The sequence below is a fragment of the Mustela nivalis genome (assembly GCF_964662115.1).
Source record: "Mustela nivalis genome assembly, chromosome: 5".
Taxonomy (NCBI): domain Eukaryota; kingdom Metazoa; phylum Chordata; class Mammalia; order Carnivora; family Mustelidae; genus Mustela; species Mustela nivalis.
Window position 1 is genome coordinate 53,063,161 of NC_139024.1, and position 23,282 is coordinate 53,086,442.

Sequence of the window (23,282 nt, forward strand, 5' to 3'; positions counted from 1 at the left end):
GCGGGACTCGATCCCGGGACTCCAGGATCATGACCTGAGCCGAGCCACCCAGGCGTCCCTATCATTATTATATTTTTAATGTGGGGCTTGAACTCATGACCCTGAGATCAAGACCTGAGCTTAGATCAAAAGTCGGACGCTTAACTGACTGAGCCATGCAGGCATCCCTAAGGTTTTATTTTTAAGTAATCTCTACACCCAGTGTGTGGCTCAAACTTAGAACTCCAATATCAGGAGTTACATGTCCCACTGACTGAGCCAGCCAGGTGCCCCCCTTATAGTATTTTAAAGTTACTTTTGACTAAGTAGTGTAGCTAATTCTTTTTTAACTCAATAACCTTTTTTGTTTTTCCTTTTGTGCTTCCTTTAGATGTAGTATTATAGGTGCTTTTCAGAATTTTTACTGATTTGGTCTTTCCCTTACATACTGGGTTATTGCTTATTGGACATAGATTATTATCTCTTTTATTTATTTATTTATTTTTTATTTTTTATTTTTTTAAAGATTTCATCTATTTATCAGAGAGAGAGAGAGTGAGAGCACAGGTAGACAGAGGCAGAGGGAGAAGCAGGCTCCCCGCCCCCCGCCGAGCAAGGAGCCCGATGCGGGACTCCATCCCAGGATGCTGGGATCATGACCCAAGCCGAAGGCAGCTGCCCAACCAACTGAGCCACCCAGGCGTCCCTATTATCTCTTTTAAAAAAAGGTGTTTTTAAAGTAAGCTTTATGCCCAACATGGGACTTGAACTCATGACCCCGAGACCAAGGGTTGTATGCTCTACTGACTGAGTCAGCCAGGTACCCCAGATTATCGTCTTTGGCTTCAGAAACACTGAGCAGATCATACTGGCTCTGTTGCTTATTACTGTTTCTGATTAAAAAAAATTTTTTTTTAGGGCGCCTGGGTGGATCAGGCAGTTAAGTGGCTGCCTCAGGCTCAGGTCATTATGCTAGGGTCCTGAGATTGAGTCCCACATCAGGCTCCCAGCTCAGCGGAGAGGCTGCTTCTTCTTCTCCCTCTGCCTGCTGCTCATATACTTGTGCTCTCTTATCTCTCTGTCAAATAAATAAATAAAATCTTAAAAAAATTTTTTTTAAAGTGTGTTTTAAAGAGGAGACATTTTATATGATGTTATCAGAAATTATCTCTGAGAGTTTTTGAATATATGTATAAAACAATATTGTTTTCTTATCTAAAAATCCATGGGAAATACAGTTTTCCCACGATGAAACCAATTCCATCATCATGGTTTTCTCCCACAGTCACCCTCAACGGTTCTTCCGTAGGCAGTGGAATTCCCTGTGCAGTGCAGTAGTTGTCTGTGAAGTTGACTTCAGTTTGGCTGAAGTAGAAGATGATAATGAGGATAAGAGTAAAAAGCTAGAAACACTGTCCAGGAATTGTTGCTGTTTCATATCGAACAACAGTATGAAAGAATGGGACATTACTACTGCAGAAGTCTAGAGTCACGATAATAATATTTTTCAAAAGTTTAAAAACAAAACTAAAACTGTATTGCTGAGGATACATACTTATGTGGGAAAACTGAAGATCCAGGGGAATGTCTAAAAAAGAAAACCGAAAAGTAGGACATTCGGTATTGTGGGGAGAAAAGCAGAGTCAGTGGGATCAGGGACATTTTGGTTCTTAAGCTAGTTGTTGGCATCATGGGTGTTTTTTATTTTCATGCTTCTTAACTTAGATATACTTTATATAAATTCTTTTTTTAATAGAAGAAATATTTGAAAAAAGTAAAGTAGGAGATAAAATTGGGACTTTGAAGCCAGATAGATCTGGGTTCAAATCCCAACTCTTGCATACTGCTATGTGGCCTTAAGTTATTTAATGTTTTTGAATTTAACTTTATTCATTTTTAAAATGGAAACCATGGGTTGTTTTAAGAATTGGTTGGTAGTGTATATGAAGTGCCAAACATGTTGTTCATACAAAGTCAGAGGTGGATAAGTGTTAGCTATTAATATTACTACCAGGAACATTGTAATTTCAATTAAAAAAATTTTTTTTTTAAATTTTATTTATTTATTTGACAGAGATCACAAGTAGGCAGAGAGGCAGGCAGAGAGAGAGAGAGCAGGAAGCAGGCTTCCTGCTGAGCAGAGAGCCCGATGTGGGGCTCGATCCCAGGACCCTGAGATCATGACCTGAGCTGAATGAAGGCAGAAGCTCAACCCACTGAGCCACCCAGGTGCCCCTAAAAGATTTTATTTATTTCACAGAGATCACAAGTAGGCAGAGAGGCGGGCAGAGAGAGAGGGGGAAGCAGGCTCACCGCTGAGCAGAGAGCTCAGGACCCTGGGATCATGACCCGAGCCAAAGACAAAGGCTTTAACCCACTGAGCCACCCAGGTGTCCCTGTAATTTCAAATTTTGAAATCATACTTAGATTTCTTTTACTAAGCCTGTAGTAGATTTCTTTTTTTTTTTTAATTTTTAAAATTAAAAAAATTTTTTTTTCTGTAGTAGATTTCTAATATAAATTTAGCTGTTTAGAGAAATCAGCATTTTGGGCTAGATAGGGTATTTAGAAAAGAAACAACAAAGGAATTAATTTAAATTTTTGTTTACTTATAATTTAGGTGGGAGACCTACCTGATGCAGATATTAAACCTCCAGAAAATGTGCTGTTTGTGTGTAAACTGAATCCGGTGACCACTGATGAAGATCTGGAGATAATATTCTCAAGATTTGGACCAATAAGAAGGTAATCTCTAGAGTTAGAGATTTTAGAAAAGCTAGGTATTGGTGATTTTCTAAGAACATTTTTTGATGAATCTGTGAATTTTGTAGTGATGGATTTTACAGATAAATCTTTTTACAGTGGGGAAGAAAAATATGTATGTATATGTGTGTATGTATGTACATACAAATATATATACATAAGTACATATATACACACACACACATAATTGACTGATTGTCCCACTTCCAACACACACATTTTTGCTTTAAAACAAGAAGTGAATGGAACAGTTCTCCTCATTTCATGTTTTTAAAATGAGACTTATGGGGCGCCTGGGTGGCTCAGTTGGTTAAATGTCTGCCTTCGGCTCAGGTCTTGCATGGTTCTCGGATCGAGCCCGACATCGGGCTATCTGTTCAGCAGGAGGCTGCTTCTTCCTTTCCCTGCTTCTTCCCCTGCTTGTACTTTCCATCTCCTTGTCAAATAAATAAATAAAATCTTAAAAAAATAAAATAAAATGAGACTTACGATATGTGAGGAAATGGACAAGCTGCATGGTTTTCAATTCCCATCTTATTGGCTCTTTTACTTGATTGAAGTCTAATAGCTATACTTAAGGGTTGAATTTAAGCTTGATTTATATTAAAATTCAAAAACTACAAAGCATAAACTTATTAAACATGTATATCTGTATGAATGTGCCTACATTATTTTGTAGTAACATTAGGTATTCTATAATTCATCTACATTTGGACCAGAAGTGAATTATGACTTGAACGGTTTTTTAGCAGGGGTTTACTTTTGGCACAGGGAAGTAAATAATTTTATCTTATACTTTCTTCAGTGCATTAGAAATTGAGGACTGTAGGCCAAGATTGGGCATTTAGAGGAGAATTGAGATAATTTTGTTACTATACCAGTGACCTATTTTCTTTTAATTGTTATTGAAGAAATTTGGAGGAATATAGTTCCATGGTTTGACTTTTTTTTTTTATGAGGTTTTGTGTTTTGGTTTTTTTTTTTAAGATTTTATTTATTTATTTGTCAGGGAGAGAGAATGAGCAGGGGGAACACTGGGCAGAGGGAGAAGCAGGCTCCCTGCTGAGCTAGGAGCCGGATACAGGACTTGATCCCAGGACCCTGGGATCATGACCTGAGCCTAACACAGTCACTTAACCAACTGAGCCACCCAGGTGCCCCCATGAAAGGTTATTTTTTGAGGATATATTTTTTAAAGGATTATTTGTTGATTGATTTATTTGTGTGAGAGAAAGAGAGGCAGACACCCCACTGAGCAGGACCCTGGGATCATGACCTGAGCCAAGGGCAGATGCTTGACTGAACCACTTAGGCACCCCCTAACTTTGACTTTTAATTACTGGCTTATTTTGTTTTTCACTTTTGAAGAGTAAAAGTGAATGATTTTTCTTTAAAAGTCACTTTTTCCAAACTTTTTCAGTTGTGAAGTTATTCGGGATTGGAAGACAGGAGAATCCCTCTGTTATGCTTTTATTGAATTTGAAAAGGTAGGTCATAATATACATACTTTAAGTTTATATTTATTTTGTTCTTATATAGCGTTAAAATGTGAAAAATTATAGAACTCCATTGTCTCTGAAATTAGAAAATTAGTTTAACCTTTCTCTAGGCACCCAAGAAAGATAATTTTATATATTCAAATAGAGGGTAAATTCAACATCTTTTGGTGTTAATATGTATACCTTTACATGAGGATCAGGTGCAGTCTGAGTTTATGTGTCTTTGAAACTTTAAAGTTTTAGGTGAAGTCCTTCACATTGTATAAGTGATTTTTCAGCATTGTTTATGTAGATCCATAATTGAGTAATAGAGAACTGGGCTGAGTATAAAGTTCTAGATATTAACCCAAGCTCTGTCACTGACCACCTATTTTATGGTGTTTGTCAGTTTGTTTAGAACTCTTATTTCTAGGCAATACCCTCCTTATAAATTCAACTTGAATATTGGATTAAATAGTATCTATAATAATAATGATAGCTTATGTCACTCAGATAACTTTCTTTAAGTCAGGCATTACACTTTTTGACCTGCATTTAACCCTCACAACTCGATGAGATAGGTACTTTCCTTCTTTTCCAAATAAGTAAACTGAAACATATAGTAGTCATGTGACTTGATTAAAATCATGCCACTAGTGAATGTCATAGCTGGGATTTGAATTTAGAAAAGTCTGACTCTGTTCCTATTGCTTTTAGCCACTATCAGAGGCTGTGTCATTTCTTTAAGCAGCATTGGATTGATGTGTATCTAGTTGAAGTTCCTTCTAACTGATAGTTATTCCAGAACATTTATCAAATACCTTCTGTATATCAGGCACTGCGATTAGAAGAAAAAAACTTAGTAGAATTCCAGAGGCCCTCCATATCACTGCTACTTCTAACATCATAGATCTGTTTTGTCTAATTTTCAACTTGATATAAATGTAAACACAGTACGTGTTTTTTGTCTCCAGCATCTTTAGCTTAAGTGTTATATTTGTAAGATTTATATATTGTTACATGTAGCTTTTTTTTTTTTTTTAAAGATTTTATTTATTCATTTGACAGAGATCACAAGTAGGCAGAGGGGCAGGCAGAGAGAGAGGTGGGGGGAAACAGACTCGCCTCCGAGCAGAGAGCCTGATGCGGGCCGGATCCCAGGACCCTGGGATCACGACCCGAGCCAAAGGCAGAGCCTCTAACCCGCTGAGCCCTCCAGGTGCCCCGATTACATGTAGCTTTTATTAACCTTTTTCGTTAATTTCCATTGACATGATATTTCATTGTGTGTAGATGGATTTTTGTTGCCATATAGTATTTAATTTTATTATAATCTAAAACAATTTAGATTTCCATTCAGCTGTTATGGACACTTGGGTCCTTTGTAGTTTTGAGTCATTATGAATGGTTTTACTGTAAACCATTTCTTTCATATGTTTTGATGTACATATATATGCATTTCTGTTGGGTATGTACCTATGAGTGAATTGCTAGGTCATAGGACAGTTGTGGGTGTAGTAGATTATTTCAGTCAGTTTTTCAGAGTGGTTATACTTTTTTTTTCTCCAAAGTGGATATACTAATTTTCACTTCCATTAGCAATCTGTGAGAGTCCCTGTCATCTTGTATCTTTACCAGTTCTTAGTATGATCAGTCTTAAATTTTTATCCATTCTAGTGAGTGTGTAGTGGTATCTTAATGATGGCTTTATTTTGCATTTCCCTTGTTGTGCCCCCTTTCATAAGATTATTGCATTTGGATGTCCTTTTTCTTAATTTTTTATTTTTTATTATTAATTTATTTATTTGACAGACAGAGATCACAAGTAGTCAGAGAGGCAGGCAGAGAGAGAGGAGGGGAAGCAGGCTCCCCTCCGAGCAGAGAGCCCGATTTGGGGCTCGATCCCAGGACTCTGGGATTATAACATGTGCCGAAGGCAGAGGCTTTAACTCACTGAGCCACCCAGGCGCCCCTGGATGTCCTTTTTCTTTTTTTCTTTTTAAACTTTCTTTTTTTTAAAAAAAGATTTTATTTATTTATTTGGCAGACAGAGATCATAAGTAGGCAGAGAGGCAGGCAGAGAGAGGAGAAAGCAGGCGCTCCACTTTTTGACTGGCTGCCTTTTTCTTGATTTATAAGGATTGTTTACATTTTCTGGATATAAGCTTATTTTTTAGTTGTATGTGTTACAAGTATCTTCTCTATAGATTTGCCTTTTCACCATTTCTAATGGCAGCTTTGGATAAGCAGAAATTTCTGATTTTTAGTTCAGTTTGTCAATATTTTTCTTACAGCTAGTTTTTAAAAGCTTTGCCTACCCCACAGACATGAGAATATTCTCCAGTGTTACCTTTAGAAGGTTTGCTGTGAAATTATCTTTCCCATTTAGATCTGTAAGTTGATTTTTCAGTGTTATGTGTATCATATTAAATTTCATTTTTTCTCACATTGGATAACAAGGCGACTACTAGTTTATTAAAAAGGTTTTCCTATCCACACAGCCTGGCAGTGCCATCTTTGTCATAAATCAGGTGCCTACATAAGTGTGAAGTATCTGAGAACTTTCTCTTTAGAGAAATGGTGCTGTGATGCAGTTATGCCTGTCCAAGTATATAGATTCGTCGAGCATGATTGTTGGGACGTCTGGCTGGCTTGGTCAGTAGAGCATGTGACTCTTGGGTCATGAGTTTGAGCCCCATGTTGGGTGTAAATGTTACTTAAAAAAAGAAATATGCTGATTGCTTATCATGTGCCAGATGATGTTCTAAATGATGTAGTACAGAGATAAATAAAGCTTGGTTTGTATCTTTATGCAGTTTATAATCCATTTAACTCTTGACATACATGGTAAATAAATAAATTATAACTAGTTTTTTTTTTTTTTTTTAAATCTTCTCTGAACTGTCTCCAGTAAGTTGTGAGCACATCACCAAAGAATATGTTTCCAGAGTGCCTGGGTGGCTCAGTGGGTTAAGCCTCTGCCTTCAGCTCAGGTCATGATCTCAGGGACTTGGGATCAAGGCCCACATTGGGCTCTCTGCTCAGCGGGAAGCCTGCTTCCCCCTCTCTCTCTGCCTGCCTCTCTGCCTACTTGTGATCTCTCTCTTGTCAAATAAATAAAAATCTTAAAAAAAAAAAAAAGAGAATATGTTTCCAGGAATATAGGAGATACTTGTTCAGTGCTGGGTTAAAATGCATCACTTCTAATCTTCAGATGTCAGAAATGGAGATACCGGGTTTGTTAAGTTGTTGACAGGAAGAATCTTTATCTAACACAGACCTTGGTATCTCTGGCCCACAGTACATTATCCACACCCTTGGGAGTAGCTAAGTTTCTGATTTCAGGTTTTTTCAGAACTTAGAAAGGTGAAGTGTGTATGTGTGTGTATGTACACATGTCTATGGACTATATAATACTCTTCTGGGTCAGCACTCTGTAATCATTCAGAGAATATTTCTGCACTGAAACTAATGCATATTGACACTAAGTGGAATAAATCAAGGCCATGGTCTTCTGTTGGGTCCAATTTTGTTGTCAAATGGATTTTTAACACCAAGTTTATAACAACAGCTTTCAACTTTCAGAGTATTTTCGGGTTTTGAATGAAAGGGTTTGTGAAGGGACGTGGACAGCACAGTTTGTAAACGTATGTATGTCCACTACAGTCACACTGCCTCAGCTCAAGTCGTGGCTTTCCCCTTTGCCAGGTGACCTTTGGCAACTTCCGTACCTTTCTAAACCTATGTGTTCTCTTCGAGAAAATGGCAATAATGGTAGGTAGTACTTCATATGCTTGTTATCAGAGTTAACTGAGCCCATAGATGCAGAACTTGCAGCAGCATCTGGGGTGTGACAGACACTCAAAATTAGTGTTCATAACAACACGTGTGATATTTTCAGTATTTGTTCTCGCTGCAGAAATCTTTCCCATGAAGATTTATGCTTGAGTTTTTATAATTACTATCAGGAAGAAGATTGTGAGAAAGCGTTCTTCAAAATGGACAATGTACTTATAGATGACAGAAGAATACATGTGGATTTTAGCCAGTCTGTTGCAAAGGTTAAATGGAAAGGAAAAGGTATGTTGTTCAGCTTCCTTTGTTTCTGTTCACTGTGGATGTATGTGCATGCGTGTGTGTTTGTGCTGTACCTCCTTTGCCTTAGTGCTGTTTATTAGGAGAAATGTTCATTGATGGAACTTCTGCCATTTATGGTTTCACGTAGCTGATAACAAGAATCTAGGGTACCAGGGGAGTTTGTGTGAGTGTATATTTGTGTATTTAAGCTGATGGTGAATATATTCACTATCTTTGCGTTAAAAATTATAATTACCCATTGTAAACGCGGCATATTTGCAAAGTAATGATTTTGGTGGTTGTGGTGGCTTGGTTCTCCTAGGAGCAAAACTCTTAAGTTTTTTTCGAAGTTTGTTTTAGTTGTCATATGGTACAAAATTGAAAAGGTGGTATAAAAAACTCTCCCTTCCACTCTTGCCCCTCATCTTTCCAATTTCCCTTCCCAGAGGTAACCGCTCTTATCTGTTCTTGTATTATTTTCCACATATATTCTTTGAACATACATACAAATATATTTACTTTATGTTAGAATTTCCTCTTATTTCATATTTTTATTGCCATGTAGGTTTCATGTATATTTATAGCTTTTTCTTTTAAAAAAGGAAGTATGTATATTTTATACATATATTTTTCAACTTGGGAGTAGAGGGGCTACACAGGATGCTTTTTCCTGGCCCTGCCAGTGAAGGCCAGTCAAGACGTAACAGTAGGTCCTGTTTTTCTGAAGGGATTGTTGATTTCATTTTTGGCACTTGGGAGGGACACTCCCTTTTCACACCCTTTAATGAACATCTATGTACATTCCTGCTATCTGCTTGGTGCTCTGTTGAGATTTTGGTCCATGTCTCTTTTGACAGATCAGAGAAGTTTAAAGCCTCACTTATTCCAAACTTCTAAGCCTCTCAGATCTCAGACTCCTGTCTCAAGCCCTCAGTTGGACTAAATTTCTCATGGAGTTAATGGCTCTACTTAAATACTGCGTTATTTCCCAGTGAATGTATTCACTTCGTAATTGAGGATTTTCAAGTTTGATGTTGTAATACTCACACACATCGTTAGGTGGCAATGTACAGCTACTTAGCAAAATGGGTATCTGATTTCATTTTAAAATAGTAATGGAGAATGAATTACTATTCTTTTGTTTTCTTCTCAGCCTTTTTCTGTCTGCCAATATATATGCCACTTATAAAATAGCTGATATATTGTATGTCTTACAAATTAATTTTTATTCTTCAATAAATTAGTTGAGTTTTCTTACTAAGTCTTTTTTCTTTTTTCTTTAATAAATAGGTGGGAAATATACCAAGAGTGATTTCAAGGAGTATGAAAAAGAACAGGATAAACCGTCTAATTTAGTTTTGAAAGATAAAGTAAAGCCCAAGCAGGAGTATCCTTTACAAGAACCAATTAGCTGCTGTGGATAGACTATCTACTCTGTACATCTACACAGTAGAGTACTGTGTAATATGTTAAAAAAGTCACAGTCTGTAGAAGACAAGGTTTCTAAATCTGATGGTTTGTGAAGACATCATTTAGATTATTGTAGTCCTTTTTCACCATCTTACATATACTTTTCTTTCTTTGGTATATTCTCTAATGTATGAAGAAGGTTAGGGTTGAAAAAAATCTCTGGCCTAATTCTTTTCCCTCCTTACTCTTAGGTTAAGATTAACACTTACTCTGAAATCTTAGGTAAGATTCGTATTTTGTATATAATTGTAATGTTTTAAATTTCTCATACTCAGAAATTTTCTTCATATAGGTACGCTAAATTCTTGGTGTTAACCTTTTGCATAATATTTAACTTCTTTGGAGATGGTGAATATGTAGATTAATAAAATCCTGTTGTTCTCTTACATGATTAGGTTGCTTCTTTCTGCTTAGTACATTGTCAGTCCAGCAACAAATATTTATTAGGCTCATAGTTGTATGCAAGAGTTGGTTTTTGTAGGATTAAAAAAATCCATTGACTTGACCATTTAATTTAGGTGCTTCCAAGTTTTAGGTTGAGACAAGTAAAAATCAATGAGACATACTATTTACATTATGTCATTTTAATTTGTTCATTGATATTCTCATTATAAATCTATCACTCTACACATTGCGAAAGTGATGATTTTGTGATTCTTTCTGGTAAATGGTTTCTTTGTTTCCTAATTTCTGTTGATGTTTTAGGGATTCTCTTTTCCCACACTGTCTTAGACATTTCTTTTCCAAGTATTCATCAAGGAAAGATGAATATCAGGTTGACTTATTATATACTCATTTTAAAAAATGTGTTGACTGTCTATAATGCATAAAGCATTGTAAGGCATAAGAGGTGGATAAAGTCTGAATTGTACTGACCTGAGGAGGAAGCTTTCACATGTAAGCACACCAAACAGTGAACAAAGATTTAGTCTAAAAAGATGAACAGTAGGGTGGATGTGATTGAAATATTAAAATTATAAAAGGTCTGGATAGAATACACTTGAGATTTATTTAACAGATCCTTGAAATTAAATTTAGGCTAGCCACTGGGGTGCTTGGGTGGCTCAGTCATTAAGCTGCTGCCTTTGGCTCAGGTCATGATCCCAGGGTCCTGGGATCTAGGCCTGTATCTGGGTCTCTGCTCAGCGGGAAGCCTGCTTCTTCCTCTCTCACCATTCCGCCTGCTTGTGTTCTCTCTTAGTGTCTCTCTCTCTCTCTCTCTCTCTCTCTGTGTCAAATAAATAAAATCTGTAAAAAAAAAAAAATAAATTTAAGCTAACCATTAATAGCTGCAGCTGGCAGATGTGTAGGGCAAATAAAAGGAACACAAGGCGATGTCTTTTGTCTTTCTCTCATAGAAATAAGTAGTCCAGGTTGAAAAGAATGAATATGTAGTCATAAAATGTTTTAAATTCAAGGTGATAGATTACTGAAAGTTAAAGAAACCAGGCATGTTGGAAAATAAATCTGTAGCCCAGTACTATCCACTAGAACTTTCTACATTGGTGGAAAATATGTCCACCCTCCAGTGTAGCTACTAGCCCCATGCGGTTTTGAGCATGTGAAAAGGACTGAGCAACTGGATTTTTTTTTTTTTTAAGATTTTATTTAAAATTTGGGTGGCTCAGTGGATGGAAGCCTCTGCCTTAGGCTTAGGTCATGATCTCACGTCCTGGGATTAAGCCGCACATCGGGCTCTCTGCTTGGCAGGGAGACTGCTTCCTCCTCTCTCTCTGCTTGCCTCTCTGCGTACTTGTGATCATTGTCTGTCAAATAAATAAATAAAATCTTTAAAGAAAAAAGATTTTATTTATTTGACAGGCAGAGATCACAAGTAGGCAGAGAGGCAGGCAGAGAGAGAAGGAAGCAGGTAATAGCCATTCACATACACACATAATTGAAACAGAAATGCCGTGGTATTTTTATTAGGTGCCATCTACTCTGTTTTCTAATCTACCTTATTACAAAATGCTGGCTGTGATGCACTAAATGGATTTTGGACAGAAGGAGCTGCATGTGTACAACAGCACAGGAAGTGAGATCCTGGGCAAGGGCTGTTGGATCCGTACCTGAAAAGGAGAGGCTCCAGAAGCTCCTCTGGAAGCAGTGTGATGTAATATGAAGGAGAAAAGAAGTTAGAGATAATGAAGTAGGAATAGGATATGGTGCAGGCTGACTGGCTGTCTTTAGTCATCTTGTGAAAAGCCAAGCCTGTTCCATGTTACATAGAAGTGAGACGTCCCAGAGGAAGGCATAGGGCTTCGGCGTTGTGAAAACAGACCCAACAACGCTAGTCCTGAGGGAAGCGTGTCCGCCATTCCTCTAGTTGCACATGCCTCTAAAACAGCTCTCATGTTGGGCTTCCTCCAAAGCTGTTTTTTTTTTTTTTTGAAAACCGCTATTCCGGCCCTTGTCAGCCTTCCTCAAATACTATTTTAGAATTTGAGATTATTTTCAACAGAGAGTGCAACAGTTTTATATTTTCTCTTATTCCAAAACACAATAGTATATTAGAGAAAATGCCTCTGAATTAAAACATATTACCATAACTTTTATAACACATTTATGTGTGGGCTTCTGGGTGGCTGAGTGGGGTAAGCCTCTGCCTTCAGCTTAGGTCATGATCGTAGGGTCCTGGGATCGAGCCCCGCATCGGGCTCTCTGCTCAGTGGGGAACCTGCTTCCCCCTCTTCTCTGCCTGCCTCTCTGCCTACTTGTGATCTCTGTCTGTCATATAAAAAATTAAAAAATCCTTTAAAAAATAGCACATTTATATGAAGTTAAGACAGGATTCACTCATGTCTATAAATGTGGAGTCACTGTGTTGTATACCTGAAACTAACACAATATTGTATGTCAGCTACACTTCAACTAAGAAAAAAAAATCCACTCACAGTTTACCTAGACAAATGATAGTTTTCTCATTGTTTCTTTCAAATCGTGATCTTTTATGTTTTGTAAAGTTACGATTACCATATGGTATAGACAATTTTTATTTCAAGCTTTTTCCACTTTTAATTTTTCATAGTCAATTTTCAGGGTGTTTTTGTAACATTCATTTATCATTGCTAGTAACTTCTTTGTAAAAATATATCTTGTTGAAGTATATTTAAGAATGTCTTTATTACTAGGCTTTTGTTACTCTCAGTTTCTGTTATAAAAAGTAATTGTTATGTATACCTTTATTTAACTTATTTTAACCTTTTATAAATTCTTCCTTCAATTTAAATATGGCTGTTGTGAGGCCTTGCTAAATATTCTCCTATAGAATTGAACTAATTAGTACTTGAAAAGAGGGGTCACATGAATGTCTTTTATCTCCTGTAGCTCTTCTGTCATTGGGGTTTGTAATATCTTAACTTTTTCCAGTGAAACATGTACTTCATTTTCTGAGTTTAAGTTTTTTTCATTATTGACAAATAGGTTTCCTTATTTTTTATGGCTGCTTAAATTTTCATTTGTGAATATAGGTTTCTTTGCCCCCTGGTTTTTTTTTTTTTTTTTTTTTGCCCACTCACTTGCCAGTTGTTAATTGTTTACTTCAGGACAGGGTCCTTCCCATTTTTCCCGAAAGAAAATATGAAGTAGTTTTGTTTCAGAAATAAGTTCTATGCTTGTGAGGTGTTTTTTGCTTTAAAAAATTACCTTTAGCCTCATGGCCTCCTTCGTTTACCAGATTCTTACGTTTTGTTATATTATCAGTGTCAGTTCTCATGTCTGTCCTTAACTAGTTGCTGCAGTGCAAAATATGATCTTGTGCTAGATGAGCAAGCAGAAGATTCAAAATCAAGTCATTCACACACAAGTAAAAAACACAAGAAGAAAACTCGTCACTGTTCTGAAGAAAAAGAAGATGAGGACTACATGCCAATCAGAAATACCAACCAGGTACTTGTAATGTCCAGCCTTAGCTGGAGAGAGAGAAATATTTCATCCCTCTGTAAATTATTTCTTAGTGGCATAATATAGGGGGTGCGGATATAGTTCTGAGCAGGGTGGTTATGTTCCTAACTCTAGTACATAGAATGGTTTCTCTGGGGTAAGGGACTTGAGTGTTCAAGAATATAGATCACAAATGGTAAAAGATTGTCTTCAGAGTAACTTAATATGTCTTCAGAGTAACTTAATATCAGAGTAACTTAATATTGTCTTCAGAGTAACTTAATATCATTCAGTTCCATATTGTGAAACGAGTGCTTTCTGAACCTGTGGATACTTACTTACTCTCATCAGAAGCAAGTGTGGTGCTGAAAAAGTGCTCATTTTAACTTATCACCTAGTGTTATGGATAGTGCTTATAGCTCTTGAAGTTTTTTTTCCTTTATTTTTTATTATTTTTATTTTTTAAAAGATACTTATTTTTCAATTATTTATTTATTTATTTATTAGATTTTTTAAAAAGGTTTTATTTATTTATTTGGCAGACAGAGATCACAAGTAGGCCAAGAGGCAGGCAGAGAGAGAGGAAGGGAAGCAGGCTCTCTGCTCAGCAGAGAGTCTGATGCAGGGCTTGATCCCAGGATTCTGGGATCATGACTTGAGCCGAAGGCAGAGGCTTTAACCCACTGAGCCACCCAGGTGTCCCCATTTATTTATTTTTTAAATATTTTACTTATTTATTAGAGAGAGAGAGTGCACAAGTAGGGGGAGTGTCAGGCAGAAGGAAAGGGAGAAGCAGGCTCCCTGCAGAGCAGGGGAGCCCAATACAGGCCTCGATCCCAGGACCCTGGGTTCATGACCTGGGCCGAAGGCAGAGGCTTAACCCACTGAGCCACCCAGGCGCCCCGCCTTTTTGCTATTTAAAGAGTCCCATCTTTAATGCACCGCCATAAGCGTGTAAGTCACACCTTTCCTCTGTTACTCAGTTCTCCCAACTAAGACGCACATGCCTCAGTGACAGCTAGTGGCATCTGTGTGCTTGACAATGTGAAGTGGATATAATTTTCCCCATTTTACAACAGGGTGAAAACTGAAGAGTTTAAGTGACTTTCCCCGGTTTTTCAGAGCTGATGAGTAGCAGAGCCACAGTGTAAATCCAGACTTGCACTCCTAGCCACTGCTCTGACCTGGAGTACATTCTGGTAGTTTTCTCCCCTAAATTCTGTTGCTATCCTACTAAAATTTGTCTCCTAGTGTAATATTCCAGTGTGATCTAACTGGCATGTCTCCCTCTTAATTTTTGTACTGTATTGGTTTAGGCTAAGACCACTCCAGTCTTTTGAAATGGTGGCTACGTCACATTTCTATGAATATTTAACACGTTTTCCACTAGAATTCCTTTTCTCACCCCCTGCATCACCCCCCGACCACCGTGCCGCGTGTTGCTTTTAGCTACGGCTTCTCATCCTGTACTTGTACATAGAATTTTCAGTGAATTTAGGTGTAAGATACATATTGGTGTATTTGAAATAACCAGAGGTCTAAAAAATCCAAAATCTGGCTGCATTTTAAGTGTGTGTTTCCCCCTTCCTTTTGTACATCTTTTTTATCCTGCTGTTTGATTACTTAAAACTTTACAATAGAAAATATTTTTCTTTTTTGGCATGGAGTAAAAGCCATTAAGTAGTCTTTGGGGGGAATGTTGTTAGAATTAAAAAAAATAATATTAAATTATTTGGCAGTTATAAAATTGTTAAGTTCCAAATAATAATCTCTTAACTTATTTCTCCCCTCAAAGCAAATTTTTTTTGTCTTATACTTTGATTTAACAATACAAGTACACTAATTTTCTTTTTCTTCCCAATGAAATAGCATCTGTATTTAAGATTTTAGTGGGCCCAATTTTTTGTCTTATTATTCTGGTTTTTATCCTTTTGATTTCAGTCTCAAAAATATAATTCTTTAAAGGGAATTTTCAGTACTAGTTCATCCTCAAGTGTAGCTCAGGTTTTCCTGTTTGTTGGTATTTTGCTTGGTGAGTCTAGTTTCCTAAGAATGTTTTAACTTATTTCTTCAAGTTCTTTGTTTTTTATTGAGTGACAGCCTCACTGTTCAATTTGAAAACTTCTCTGTTTAATTTTTCCACCTCATATCTTAATTCAGAGATGGTTACTATGTTGTTGAGGTTTGGGTTTTACTGGAGTTTCGGAAAGTGAGTTTTGGGCTGTGGGTTGCCTGGCGGAGAGGATGCATCCTGGTAGTCAGTTCTCCTCTGTGGCTTTCATAGGTGGTTATTTTCTTATAACTGGAGACTCTGTTTTTGCTGTCATTTTAATCAGTTAATGTTATTTTAGTGATTTAGATTTAACTAAGTCTTTGATTTAGTCCTAGAGACCTGAGCAAGGATAGCTTTTAGTTTAGATTTTTTTTGGACTGCTTTACATGAAATCATTGGATAGGTTAAGGTGATTGCTTTAAATTGGCTACTTAAAAAAATAAATAAATTGGCTATTTTGTGGTGTTTCTTTCTTTCCTTTTAAGTCACATACTATTTTTGTCATTTTGTCTTACGACTAAAGGGTATAAAATGATAGAATTTTTTAAAGTCTGCACTGGAGAGGACTGACAGCTCATCTAATTCATTGCCTTTCCCTTAGATGTAAAGATTTTGACCCCACAGGCCTGTGGCCTTTTATAGTTTAACGAGAGAGCTAGAATTTTAACATTATATTGATTCAGTCAGGTATGGGGTTTTTCATTGTTCTCTACCATCCCCTTTCAATTTTGTATGTCAAGTGACTGATCAGTTAAATTTTCTCCACCCTGTATAGATCTCTTGAGTTTCACTTTCCTTATTTTCTAGAATGAGGGTAATATTGTATTCCAGAAATACTTAGCACTGTGCTAGCACACACTTAAATGTCTATTCTAATATGGCTTCATCCAGCCTCCTGACCTTTTCCCCTTCGTGCACATGGTGCTGATTCTTCCTTTTCAGTTTTCACTTCCACTCCATGCATTAGCCTTCTTGCAGCCAATCCACAGCCAAACCCACTCATTCTTTGAGGTTAATCTCAAGTCCCAACTTCTCTATGAAACCTTCCCTGGTAAATCTAATCTCAAGATTATTTCTTGTTTGACACGTCTCTTAAATAACAAAGACCATTTTGAACCTAGAACTGCCAAACTTTAAAGTGTGTAGCTTCGAAAAATACTCCAAGTAGGAAAGGCTTTTTTTTTTTTTTTTTTTAAAGATTTTATTTATTTGACAGGGAGAGGGAACACAAGCAGAGGGAGTAGGATAAAGAGGAGCAGGCTTCCTGCTGAGCAGGGAGCCCAATGTGGGACTCGATCCCAGGATGCTGGAATCATGACCTAAGCAGAAGGCAGACACGTAACTACTCAGCCACCCAGGCACCCCAAGTAGGAGAGGTTTTAAGCTTTCAGTGCATTTCAGATTTTCAGTTTCATCAAGTTTTTCAGAGAATTAAGTACTTTATAATCTTTTATCTCTTTCTGTTGTATTTTAAATACTCAAAGCACTTAAGTGCCTATTTGTATAATTACTGAAGATTTTATAGTTATGTATCAGCCGCCTCTCCATTTTAGAAGTTTGTTACCTCATCTAATACAGGACTTAAGTAGACAGAATAGTACATAGATATTTACACTTTGTGTATGTTACAGGAAGCACAAAAAATTCTTTTATCTAGGGCTGTCATGTATTGCTCGAAAGTAGTTGTTAAAGAGTTAAACCATTCCTCTGGGACTTTATAGAGTGAAAAGAACTATTGGGATTGTGCAGGAAGTCATGAAATGGTTTACAAAGTTGTATTCCACAAACACTGATTACAACAATCCTGTTAGATCTATTTTCACATGCTGCAGTCTCCATGCCAGGTGCAAGGTACAGTATCTAGACAGTATATGGAATAATTATGAATAGTTACGAATCCTTAAAACCCAGTCATTAACCATGGGTATTCATCACTCTAGATTTGAAACCTTGACATTTACATCTACTGTAATAATGTCTGTGGTAGATAGAGTTGGGACCCTTGGGAACTCAATCCTTAGGATTTTGCTTTCCTCTGAGAGTAATCTTTTAAGGAAGTTGAATTTTATGAACTGTCTCTTTAAAGAGCAGTGGCTCTGGTCTCTTTTAGATTTCAGCCACTTGCTGAGATTCTCATTGTATTTTATTTATTTTTTTAAAGTGGGCTCCATGCCCGGGGTGGAGTCCAAGGTGGGGCTTGAACTCACGACCCTGAGATCAAGACTTGAGCTGAGATCAATAGTCAGATGCTCAACAGACTGAGCCACACAGGCTCCCCTGAGATACTCATTTTAATTAGGGATAGAATACAAAGAGAAATAGAATTGTTGTAACTAGCTCTCTTCATATAGGAAAATTATTACTGTTACTTAATTAGTAACAGTAACAGGCTCACCTGCTTAAGATTCTCTCCCTCTACCCCTCTCCTCTCTCTGTCTCTGTCTTTCTCACCCCCTCTAAAAAAGAAAAAAAAAAAGTATTTAATGTATCTACTCTGTTGGCCCATTGTTTCTTAACTCATTTTTAAGAAATATGTAAATAGAGAATTTTATTTGTTTATTTATTTATTTTAAGACTTATTTATTAGAGAGAGAGTACATGCATGTGAGCGGGGAGGGGCAGCGGGAGAGACTCTCAAGAAGACTCCCCTCTGAGGGTGGAGCCTGACCCCAGTCTCCGTCTCCTGACCCATGACATCGGGACCGAGTCAAAATCAAGAGTCTGATGCTTAACCGACTGGGCCACCCAGGCATCCCAAGAAATGATTTTAGTAAAACACATATATCAGCCTAATGTAAACAAGGAAAATATATTGAAGATTTGGAGAGAAGCTGTTAAAAAATAAACACTTTAAAAATAATCACTCAGGCGCCTGGGTGGCTCAGTTGGTTAAGCCTCTGTCTTCAGCTCAGGTCATGATCTCAGGGTCCTGGGATCGAGTCCCACATCGGGCTCTCTGCTCAGCAGGGAGCCTGCTTCCCCCTCTCTCTGCCTACCTCTCTGCCTACTTGTGATCTCTCTGTGTCAAATAAATAAATAAAATCTTTAAAAAAAATAAAAATAATCACTCAGACCAAAGTATTCAGTGTTTTCTTTTTAGACTGATTGACTTGTCTAAAGCCTCTTCTGGCCATGTTATTTAAATGTTTTCTTTTTTAGGGTTTTTATGGGAATTTTAGTAATTCCATTGCTGATCAGTTGGGGGAGTAGAGAAGGGGGAGGTAGAAAGGTGACTAGCCACAGCCAGAATTGTTGGTATTGTGATTTTCTCTAAACACTTGTTCTGATTTCAGTTCTTTGTTTTGGGATCTGATCCTTCAGTTCAGCTGAAGTAGTAGATAGAAAGCAATGAGATTGATAAGAAAAATGATTAAGTCTTTCTGAGTTATTTTTGCTAATTTAGAAGATTCTCAGCATTAGTGGTAGTGTTCAAATTTGAGCTGTTACAGCTGCTTGGTATGGTAGACTTTCTGAGTTTTATTAATTGACAGTACCTACAAAATGATTATTTTATGGATTCACTTGTAACTCTCTCTCCATTCCTTTGACAGGATATCTACAGGGAGATGGGGTTTGGTCACTATGAAGAAGAGGAAAGCTGTTGGGAGAAGCAAAAGAGTGAAAAGAGAGACCGACCTCAAAACCGAAGTCGTAGCCGATCTCGAGAAAGGGACGGCCACTACAGTAATAGTCACAAATCCAAATACCAAACCGACTCCTATGAAAGAGAACGGAGTAAAAAGAGAGACCGAAGTAGGAGTCCCAAGAAATCCAAAGATAAAGAAAAATCTAAGTACAGATGAAAAATGAAGAATCAGACCTGAGTGGCTAATGTATTTACTGTTGTCTAATGTAGAACCTCAGATATTCAAATTTTGTGTCAAAGCCCTTAAAGACTCTGCTCATTTTTTTTTTTTCATCCTAGGGTTATGGCCCTTTTCAATTGATTCTGATTGTATAGGGCACAGACTATAAAGAACTGAACATTTTTGGGGATATACTTTTTTACACTAATTTTATTGTTATACATAAATAGTAGTCTTCATTTTTAAAGTCTTTCACATTTCCCACTCTTCTTTTTTTAAATGAAATATTTCATACTTAAAAATTCACAGACATATATATATAAGGTATAAAGAATAGTAAATATTTGTGTGCCCATGAGCCAGCTTAAGAAATAGAAGATCACCTGCATTTTAGAAACCCTCTTTGTGCTTTCTCCTCAAGTGATGATTATTCTGAATTTTGTATTTGTCATTCTTTTGCTTGTTACAGTTTTACAACAGTGTATGTATTAAAAAATGTTAAATTTTGTATGTTTTTGAATTTTATATGTGGCATAATGTATGTTTACTTCTGTGACTTGCTTTTTCAACTTAGTATTTCTTTAGAGAGTCATTCATTTTTATTGCTTTATTGCATCGTATGAATAGACCACAACTCTCCCATTCTTCTGTTAATGAACATTTGGAGTTGTTGGTTTGTTTTTGGTTTTGCTGTTGCAAACAGTGCTGCTGTGAACATTCTGTATCCAGGAGTGATATTGCTCGCTCGTATGATGTGGATATCTTCATCTTTACAAGATAATGCCAAATATATTCTGCAGTAGCTGAACCAGTTTATGCCCAGATCAGCGCTATGTGAGTTACCTTTGTTTTACACCATCTTGAATACTTCTTAGTTTCAATCTTAAATTTCACCAGTGTAGTGGATGCTTAGTGGTACCTTCTTGTGGTTTCCAGGAAGGAGGTTAATATTATTCTTATATTTGTTCTTCTGTATGTAACTCGTTATTTTTCTCTGGCTGCTTTTTTCCACCCTCCCCCCACCGCTGCCAGCTGCTTTTAACATTTTCTCTTTATCACTGCTATTGTGCAATTTGATTATAATGTGCTTGGTATAGTTTTTTCATGTTTCTTCTGCTTGGGCTGTTTCCCTACTGGTTTATGGTTTTCACCAAATTTGGAAAAGCTGTGGGTATTATTTATTTAGTTACTTTTTTCTGTCCCTCCCCTCCTCTCACTCCTTTCCCAGGACTCTACCGACTTGTATGTTAGGCCATCTGAGGTTGTCACACATTATACTGATGCTCCATCAGTCTTTTTCTCCTATTTCATAAATTGAATAGTTTCCATGGCTGTGTCCTCAAGTTCATTCATCTTTTCTCCTGAAGTATCTGATTTGTTAATCCCATCCAGTGTATTTTTCACCTTAGGTACAATATTTTAATTTTAGAAGTTCCATTTGGGTCTTTTTTATATCCTTTGTGCTTTTTCTTAACAGGCTCATGCTTTCCTCCATTTTTTTTTTTTTAACACCTGGAGTACATTAATAATAGCTGTTCTAATGTACTTGACCATTCTGTCATCTGTATCACTTCCGGTCTGTCTCTGTTGGTTGATTTTTTTTTTTCCCCCACCCATTATTAAGTTGTGATTTACTTTGCATGCCTGGTAATTTTTAGATTTTATATTGCTGGATACTAGAGTTTTTGTGTTCCTTTAAATATATTGAGCTTTCTCCGGAACATAATTAAGTTACTTGGAAACAGTCTGATCCTTTTATAGCTTGCTTTTAAGTGTAATGAGGTAGGACCAGAAGAGCTTTTCAGGCTAATGTGGCCCACTACCGAGGTAATATCCTTCTGAATAATCTCCCTTTCGCTTAGTCTCTTCAGAGATTTCTCCTCTCTGGCTATTGGGAACGAGAACTATTGTGAGTCCTATATGAACTGGGTCCTAGGTTGTGCTGCCTACTCTCTCCTGGTGGGTCTTTCCCACCTTTGGGTGGCTTCCACATGTGTATACACCAATGAATATTCAGCTGAAGACTGGGGCAAACCCTCTGCAGATCTGGAACTCTTCCTTCTGTATTTCCCTCCTTTTTCTAGTACTCTGCCCTACAAACTTTATCTTAGCTCCACCAACTCTCCCCCTCCCAGAGGCTCCCAGGCTCTTTTGAATCACATCCCTGTCATAGTCCTACAGTGTGGAAACTGCACATCAGCTCAGGCAATTGTCGCTTTCTTGTTTTCCTTCTCTCAAGAATCACTGCCCTGCACTGTCTGCTGTCCAGTGTCTGAAAAACTATGTAGTATATACTTTGTACAGGTTTTTAGTTGTTTAAAATGGGGAAAGTAAATCCTGGTCCTGTCACTTTCTTTTTGGCCCAAGTGGAAATCTCAGTATTTAAATTTGCATTTCCTAAATGCTAACAAGATGGAGCATTTTTTTCATATGTGTTTTATTAATTCCTGATGGCTCCCTCTGAAAAGTTTTACATGTCTTTTGCCCATTTTATGTGAAGTTACTGTCTTCTTACAGAATTTTATGGACTGTGGATACTAATCCATTATTACCATGAGATGTTATGAACATATTCTCTCAGTTTGTGGCTAATTTTTTCACCTTCCTATTGATGCCCTTGGAAGAGCACAAGTTACGAATTTCCCCTCAACTTTGTAATATGAAAAGCTTCATACATATATAGAAACACAAAAACAGTGAACATCCATATACCTTCCATCCAGATTTAATAGTCAATAACTCTTTTTTGTTGAACAGTTTGTAAGTAAATTGAAAATATCATGACCTTTCACTTTTCAGTATTTCACCATGCATTTCCTAAAATGCAAGCAAGCATCCTGTTTAATCACAATATTATTATCGCATTTGAGACAATTAATAATAAGGGCTCCTGGCTGGCTCCGTTGGTACAGCATGCAGCTCCATATCAGGCAGCCTGACAGTGGGATAGAGATCACTTAAAAAAGTAACAATAATCCCGTAATATATAACACATAGTCAATACTGGAATTTCCCTGATTGCCTCAGGAATGTCATTTTTAGGTGTTGATTTGTTTTTAAACCCAAACCCAAAGTCCAGGCCTTGCATGTTGCTGTCATTTTGTTTTCTTAATCTAGAAGAATTTCTTACCCATCCATCCCACCTCTTTTTTTTTTTTTTTAATGACATTGACTTTTTGAAGAGTTCAGGCCAGAATATTTCACAGAATGTTTCAGATTTGGGGAATTATTTGGTGGTAACTTCATGGTGTCTTCTAACTCTTCTATTTCCTATGAACTGGAAGTTAGGTCTAAATGTTTGATTAGAATTAGGATATATATTTAGGCAGAAACTTTTAAGTTGAATGTCAAATTTATTAGCCTTTCTCTGTGTGTTTTGTGATTTTTGCATTTTAAGATATCCTTAATAAAGATATTCTACATTCTAAAAGTTGTAAGTAAAGCTTTTTTTAAAAAAAAATTTATTTGGAAATGAAAGAATGGTTTGGCATGAATAAATCTATCATTGTAATTCAATGCATTAAAAGAATAAAGTGAAAGTGATTATTTTATATATTTAGAAAAGATATTGATAAAATTCAATACTCATGATTTTTAAGATACAATAGTAAGGCTTTGTTTTTCACATTTAACTCTTTATCTACATTGTATGTGTGTATGTAGATGGTTTGATATAATGAAAAAAAATCACTCTAAAAAAAAAAAAAACATGGATACAACCAGTTGTCCAAAATCCATTAGTGAATGGTTCATCTATTCCCTGTTGATCTACCC

At 36.8% G+C, this 23,282-nt stretch overlaps 1 protein-coding gene across 2 annotated transcripts in view; it reads left to right on the forward strand.

The window, feature by feature from the left end:
* The window catches only part of PPIL4 (peptidylprolyl isomerase like 4), a 36,140-nt gene extending 13,202 nt beyond the window's left edge, over positions 1 to 22,938 (forward strand). For both annotated transcript variants that reach the window (XM_082730309.1, XM_082730310.1), the window contains 6 exons: positions 2,600 to 2,724; positions 4,163 to 4,229; positions 8,189 to 8,300; positions 9,588 to 9,684; positions 13,508 to 13,655; positions 19,254 to 22,938. In XM_082730309.1, coding sequence (XP_082586435.1) covers positions 2,600 to 2,724; positions 4,163 to 4,229; positions 8,189 to 8,300; positions 9,588 to 9,684; positions 13,508 to 13,655; positions 19,254 to 19,505 — 801 coding nt within the window. In that variant the 3' untranslated portion in view covers positions 19,506 to 22,938. The remainder of the gene's footprint in view (positions 1 to 2,599; positions 2,725 to 4,162; positions 4,230 to 8,188; positions 8,301 to 9,587; positions 9,685 to 13,507; positions 13,656 to 19,253) is intronic.
* The last annotated feature ends 344 nt before the right edge of the window (positions 22,939 to 23,282 follow it).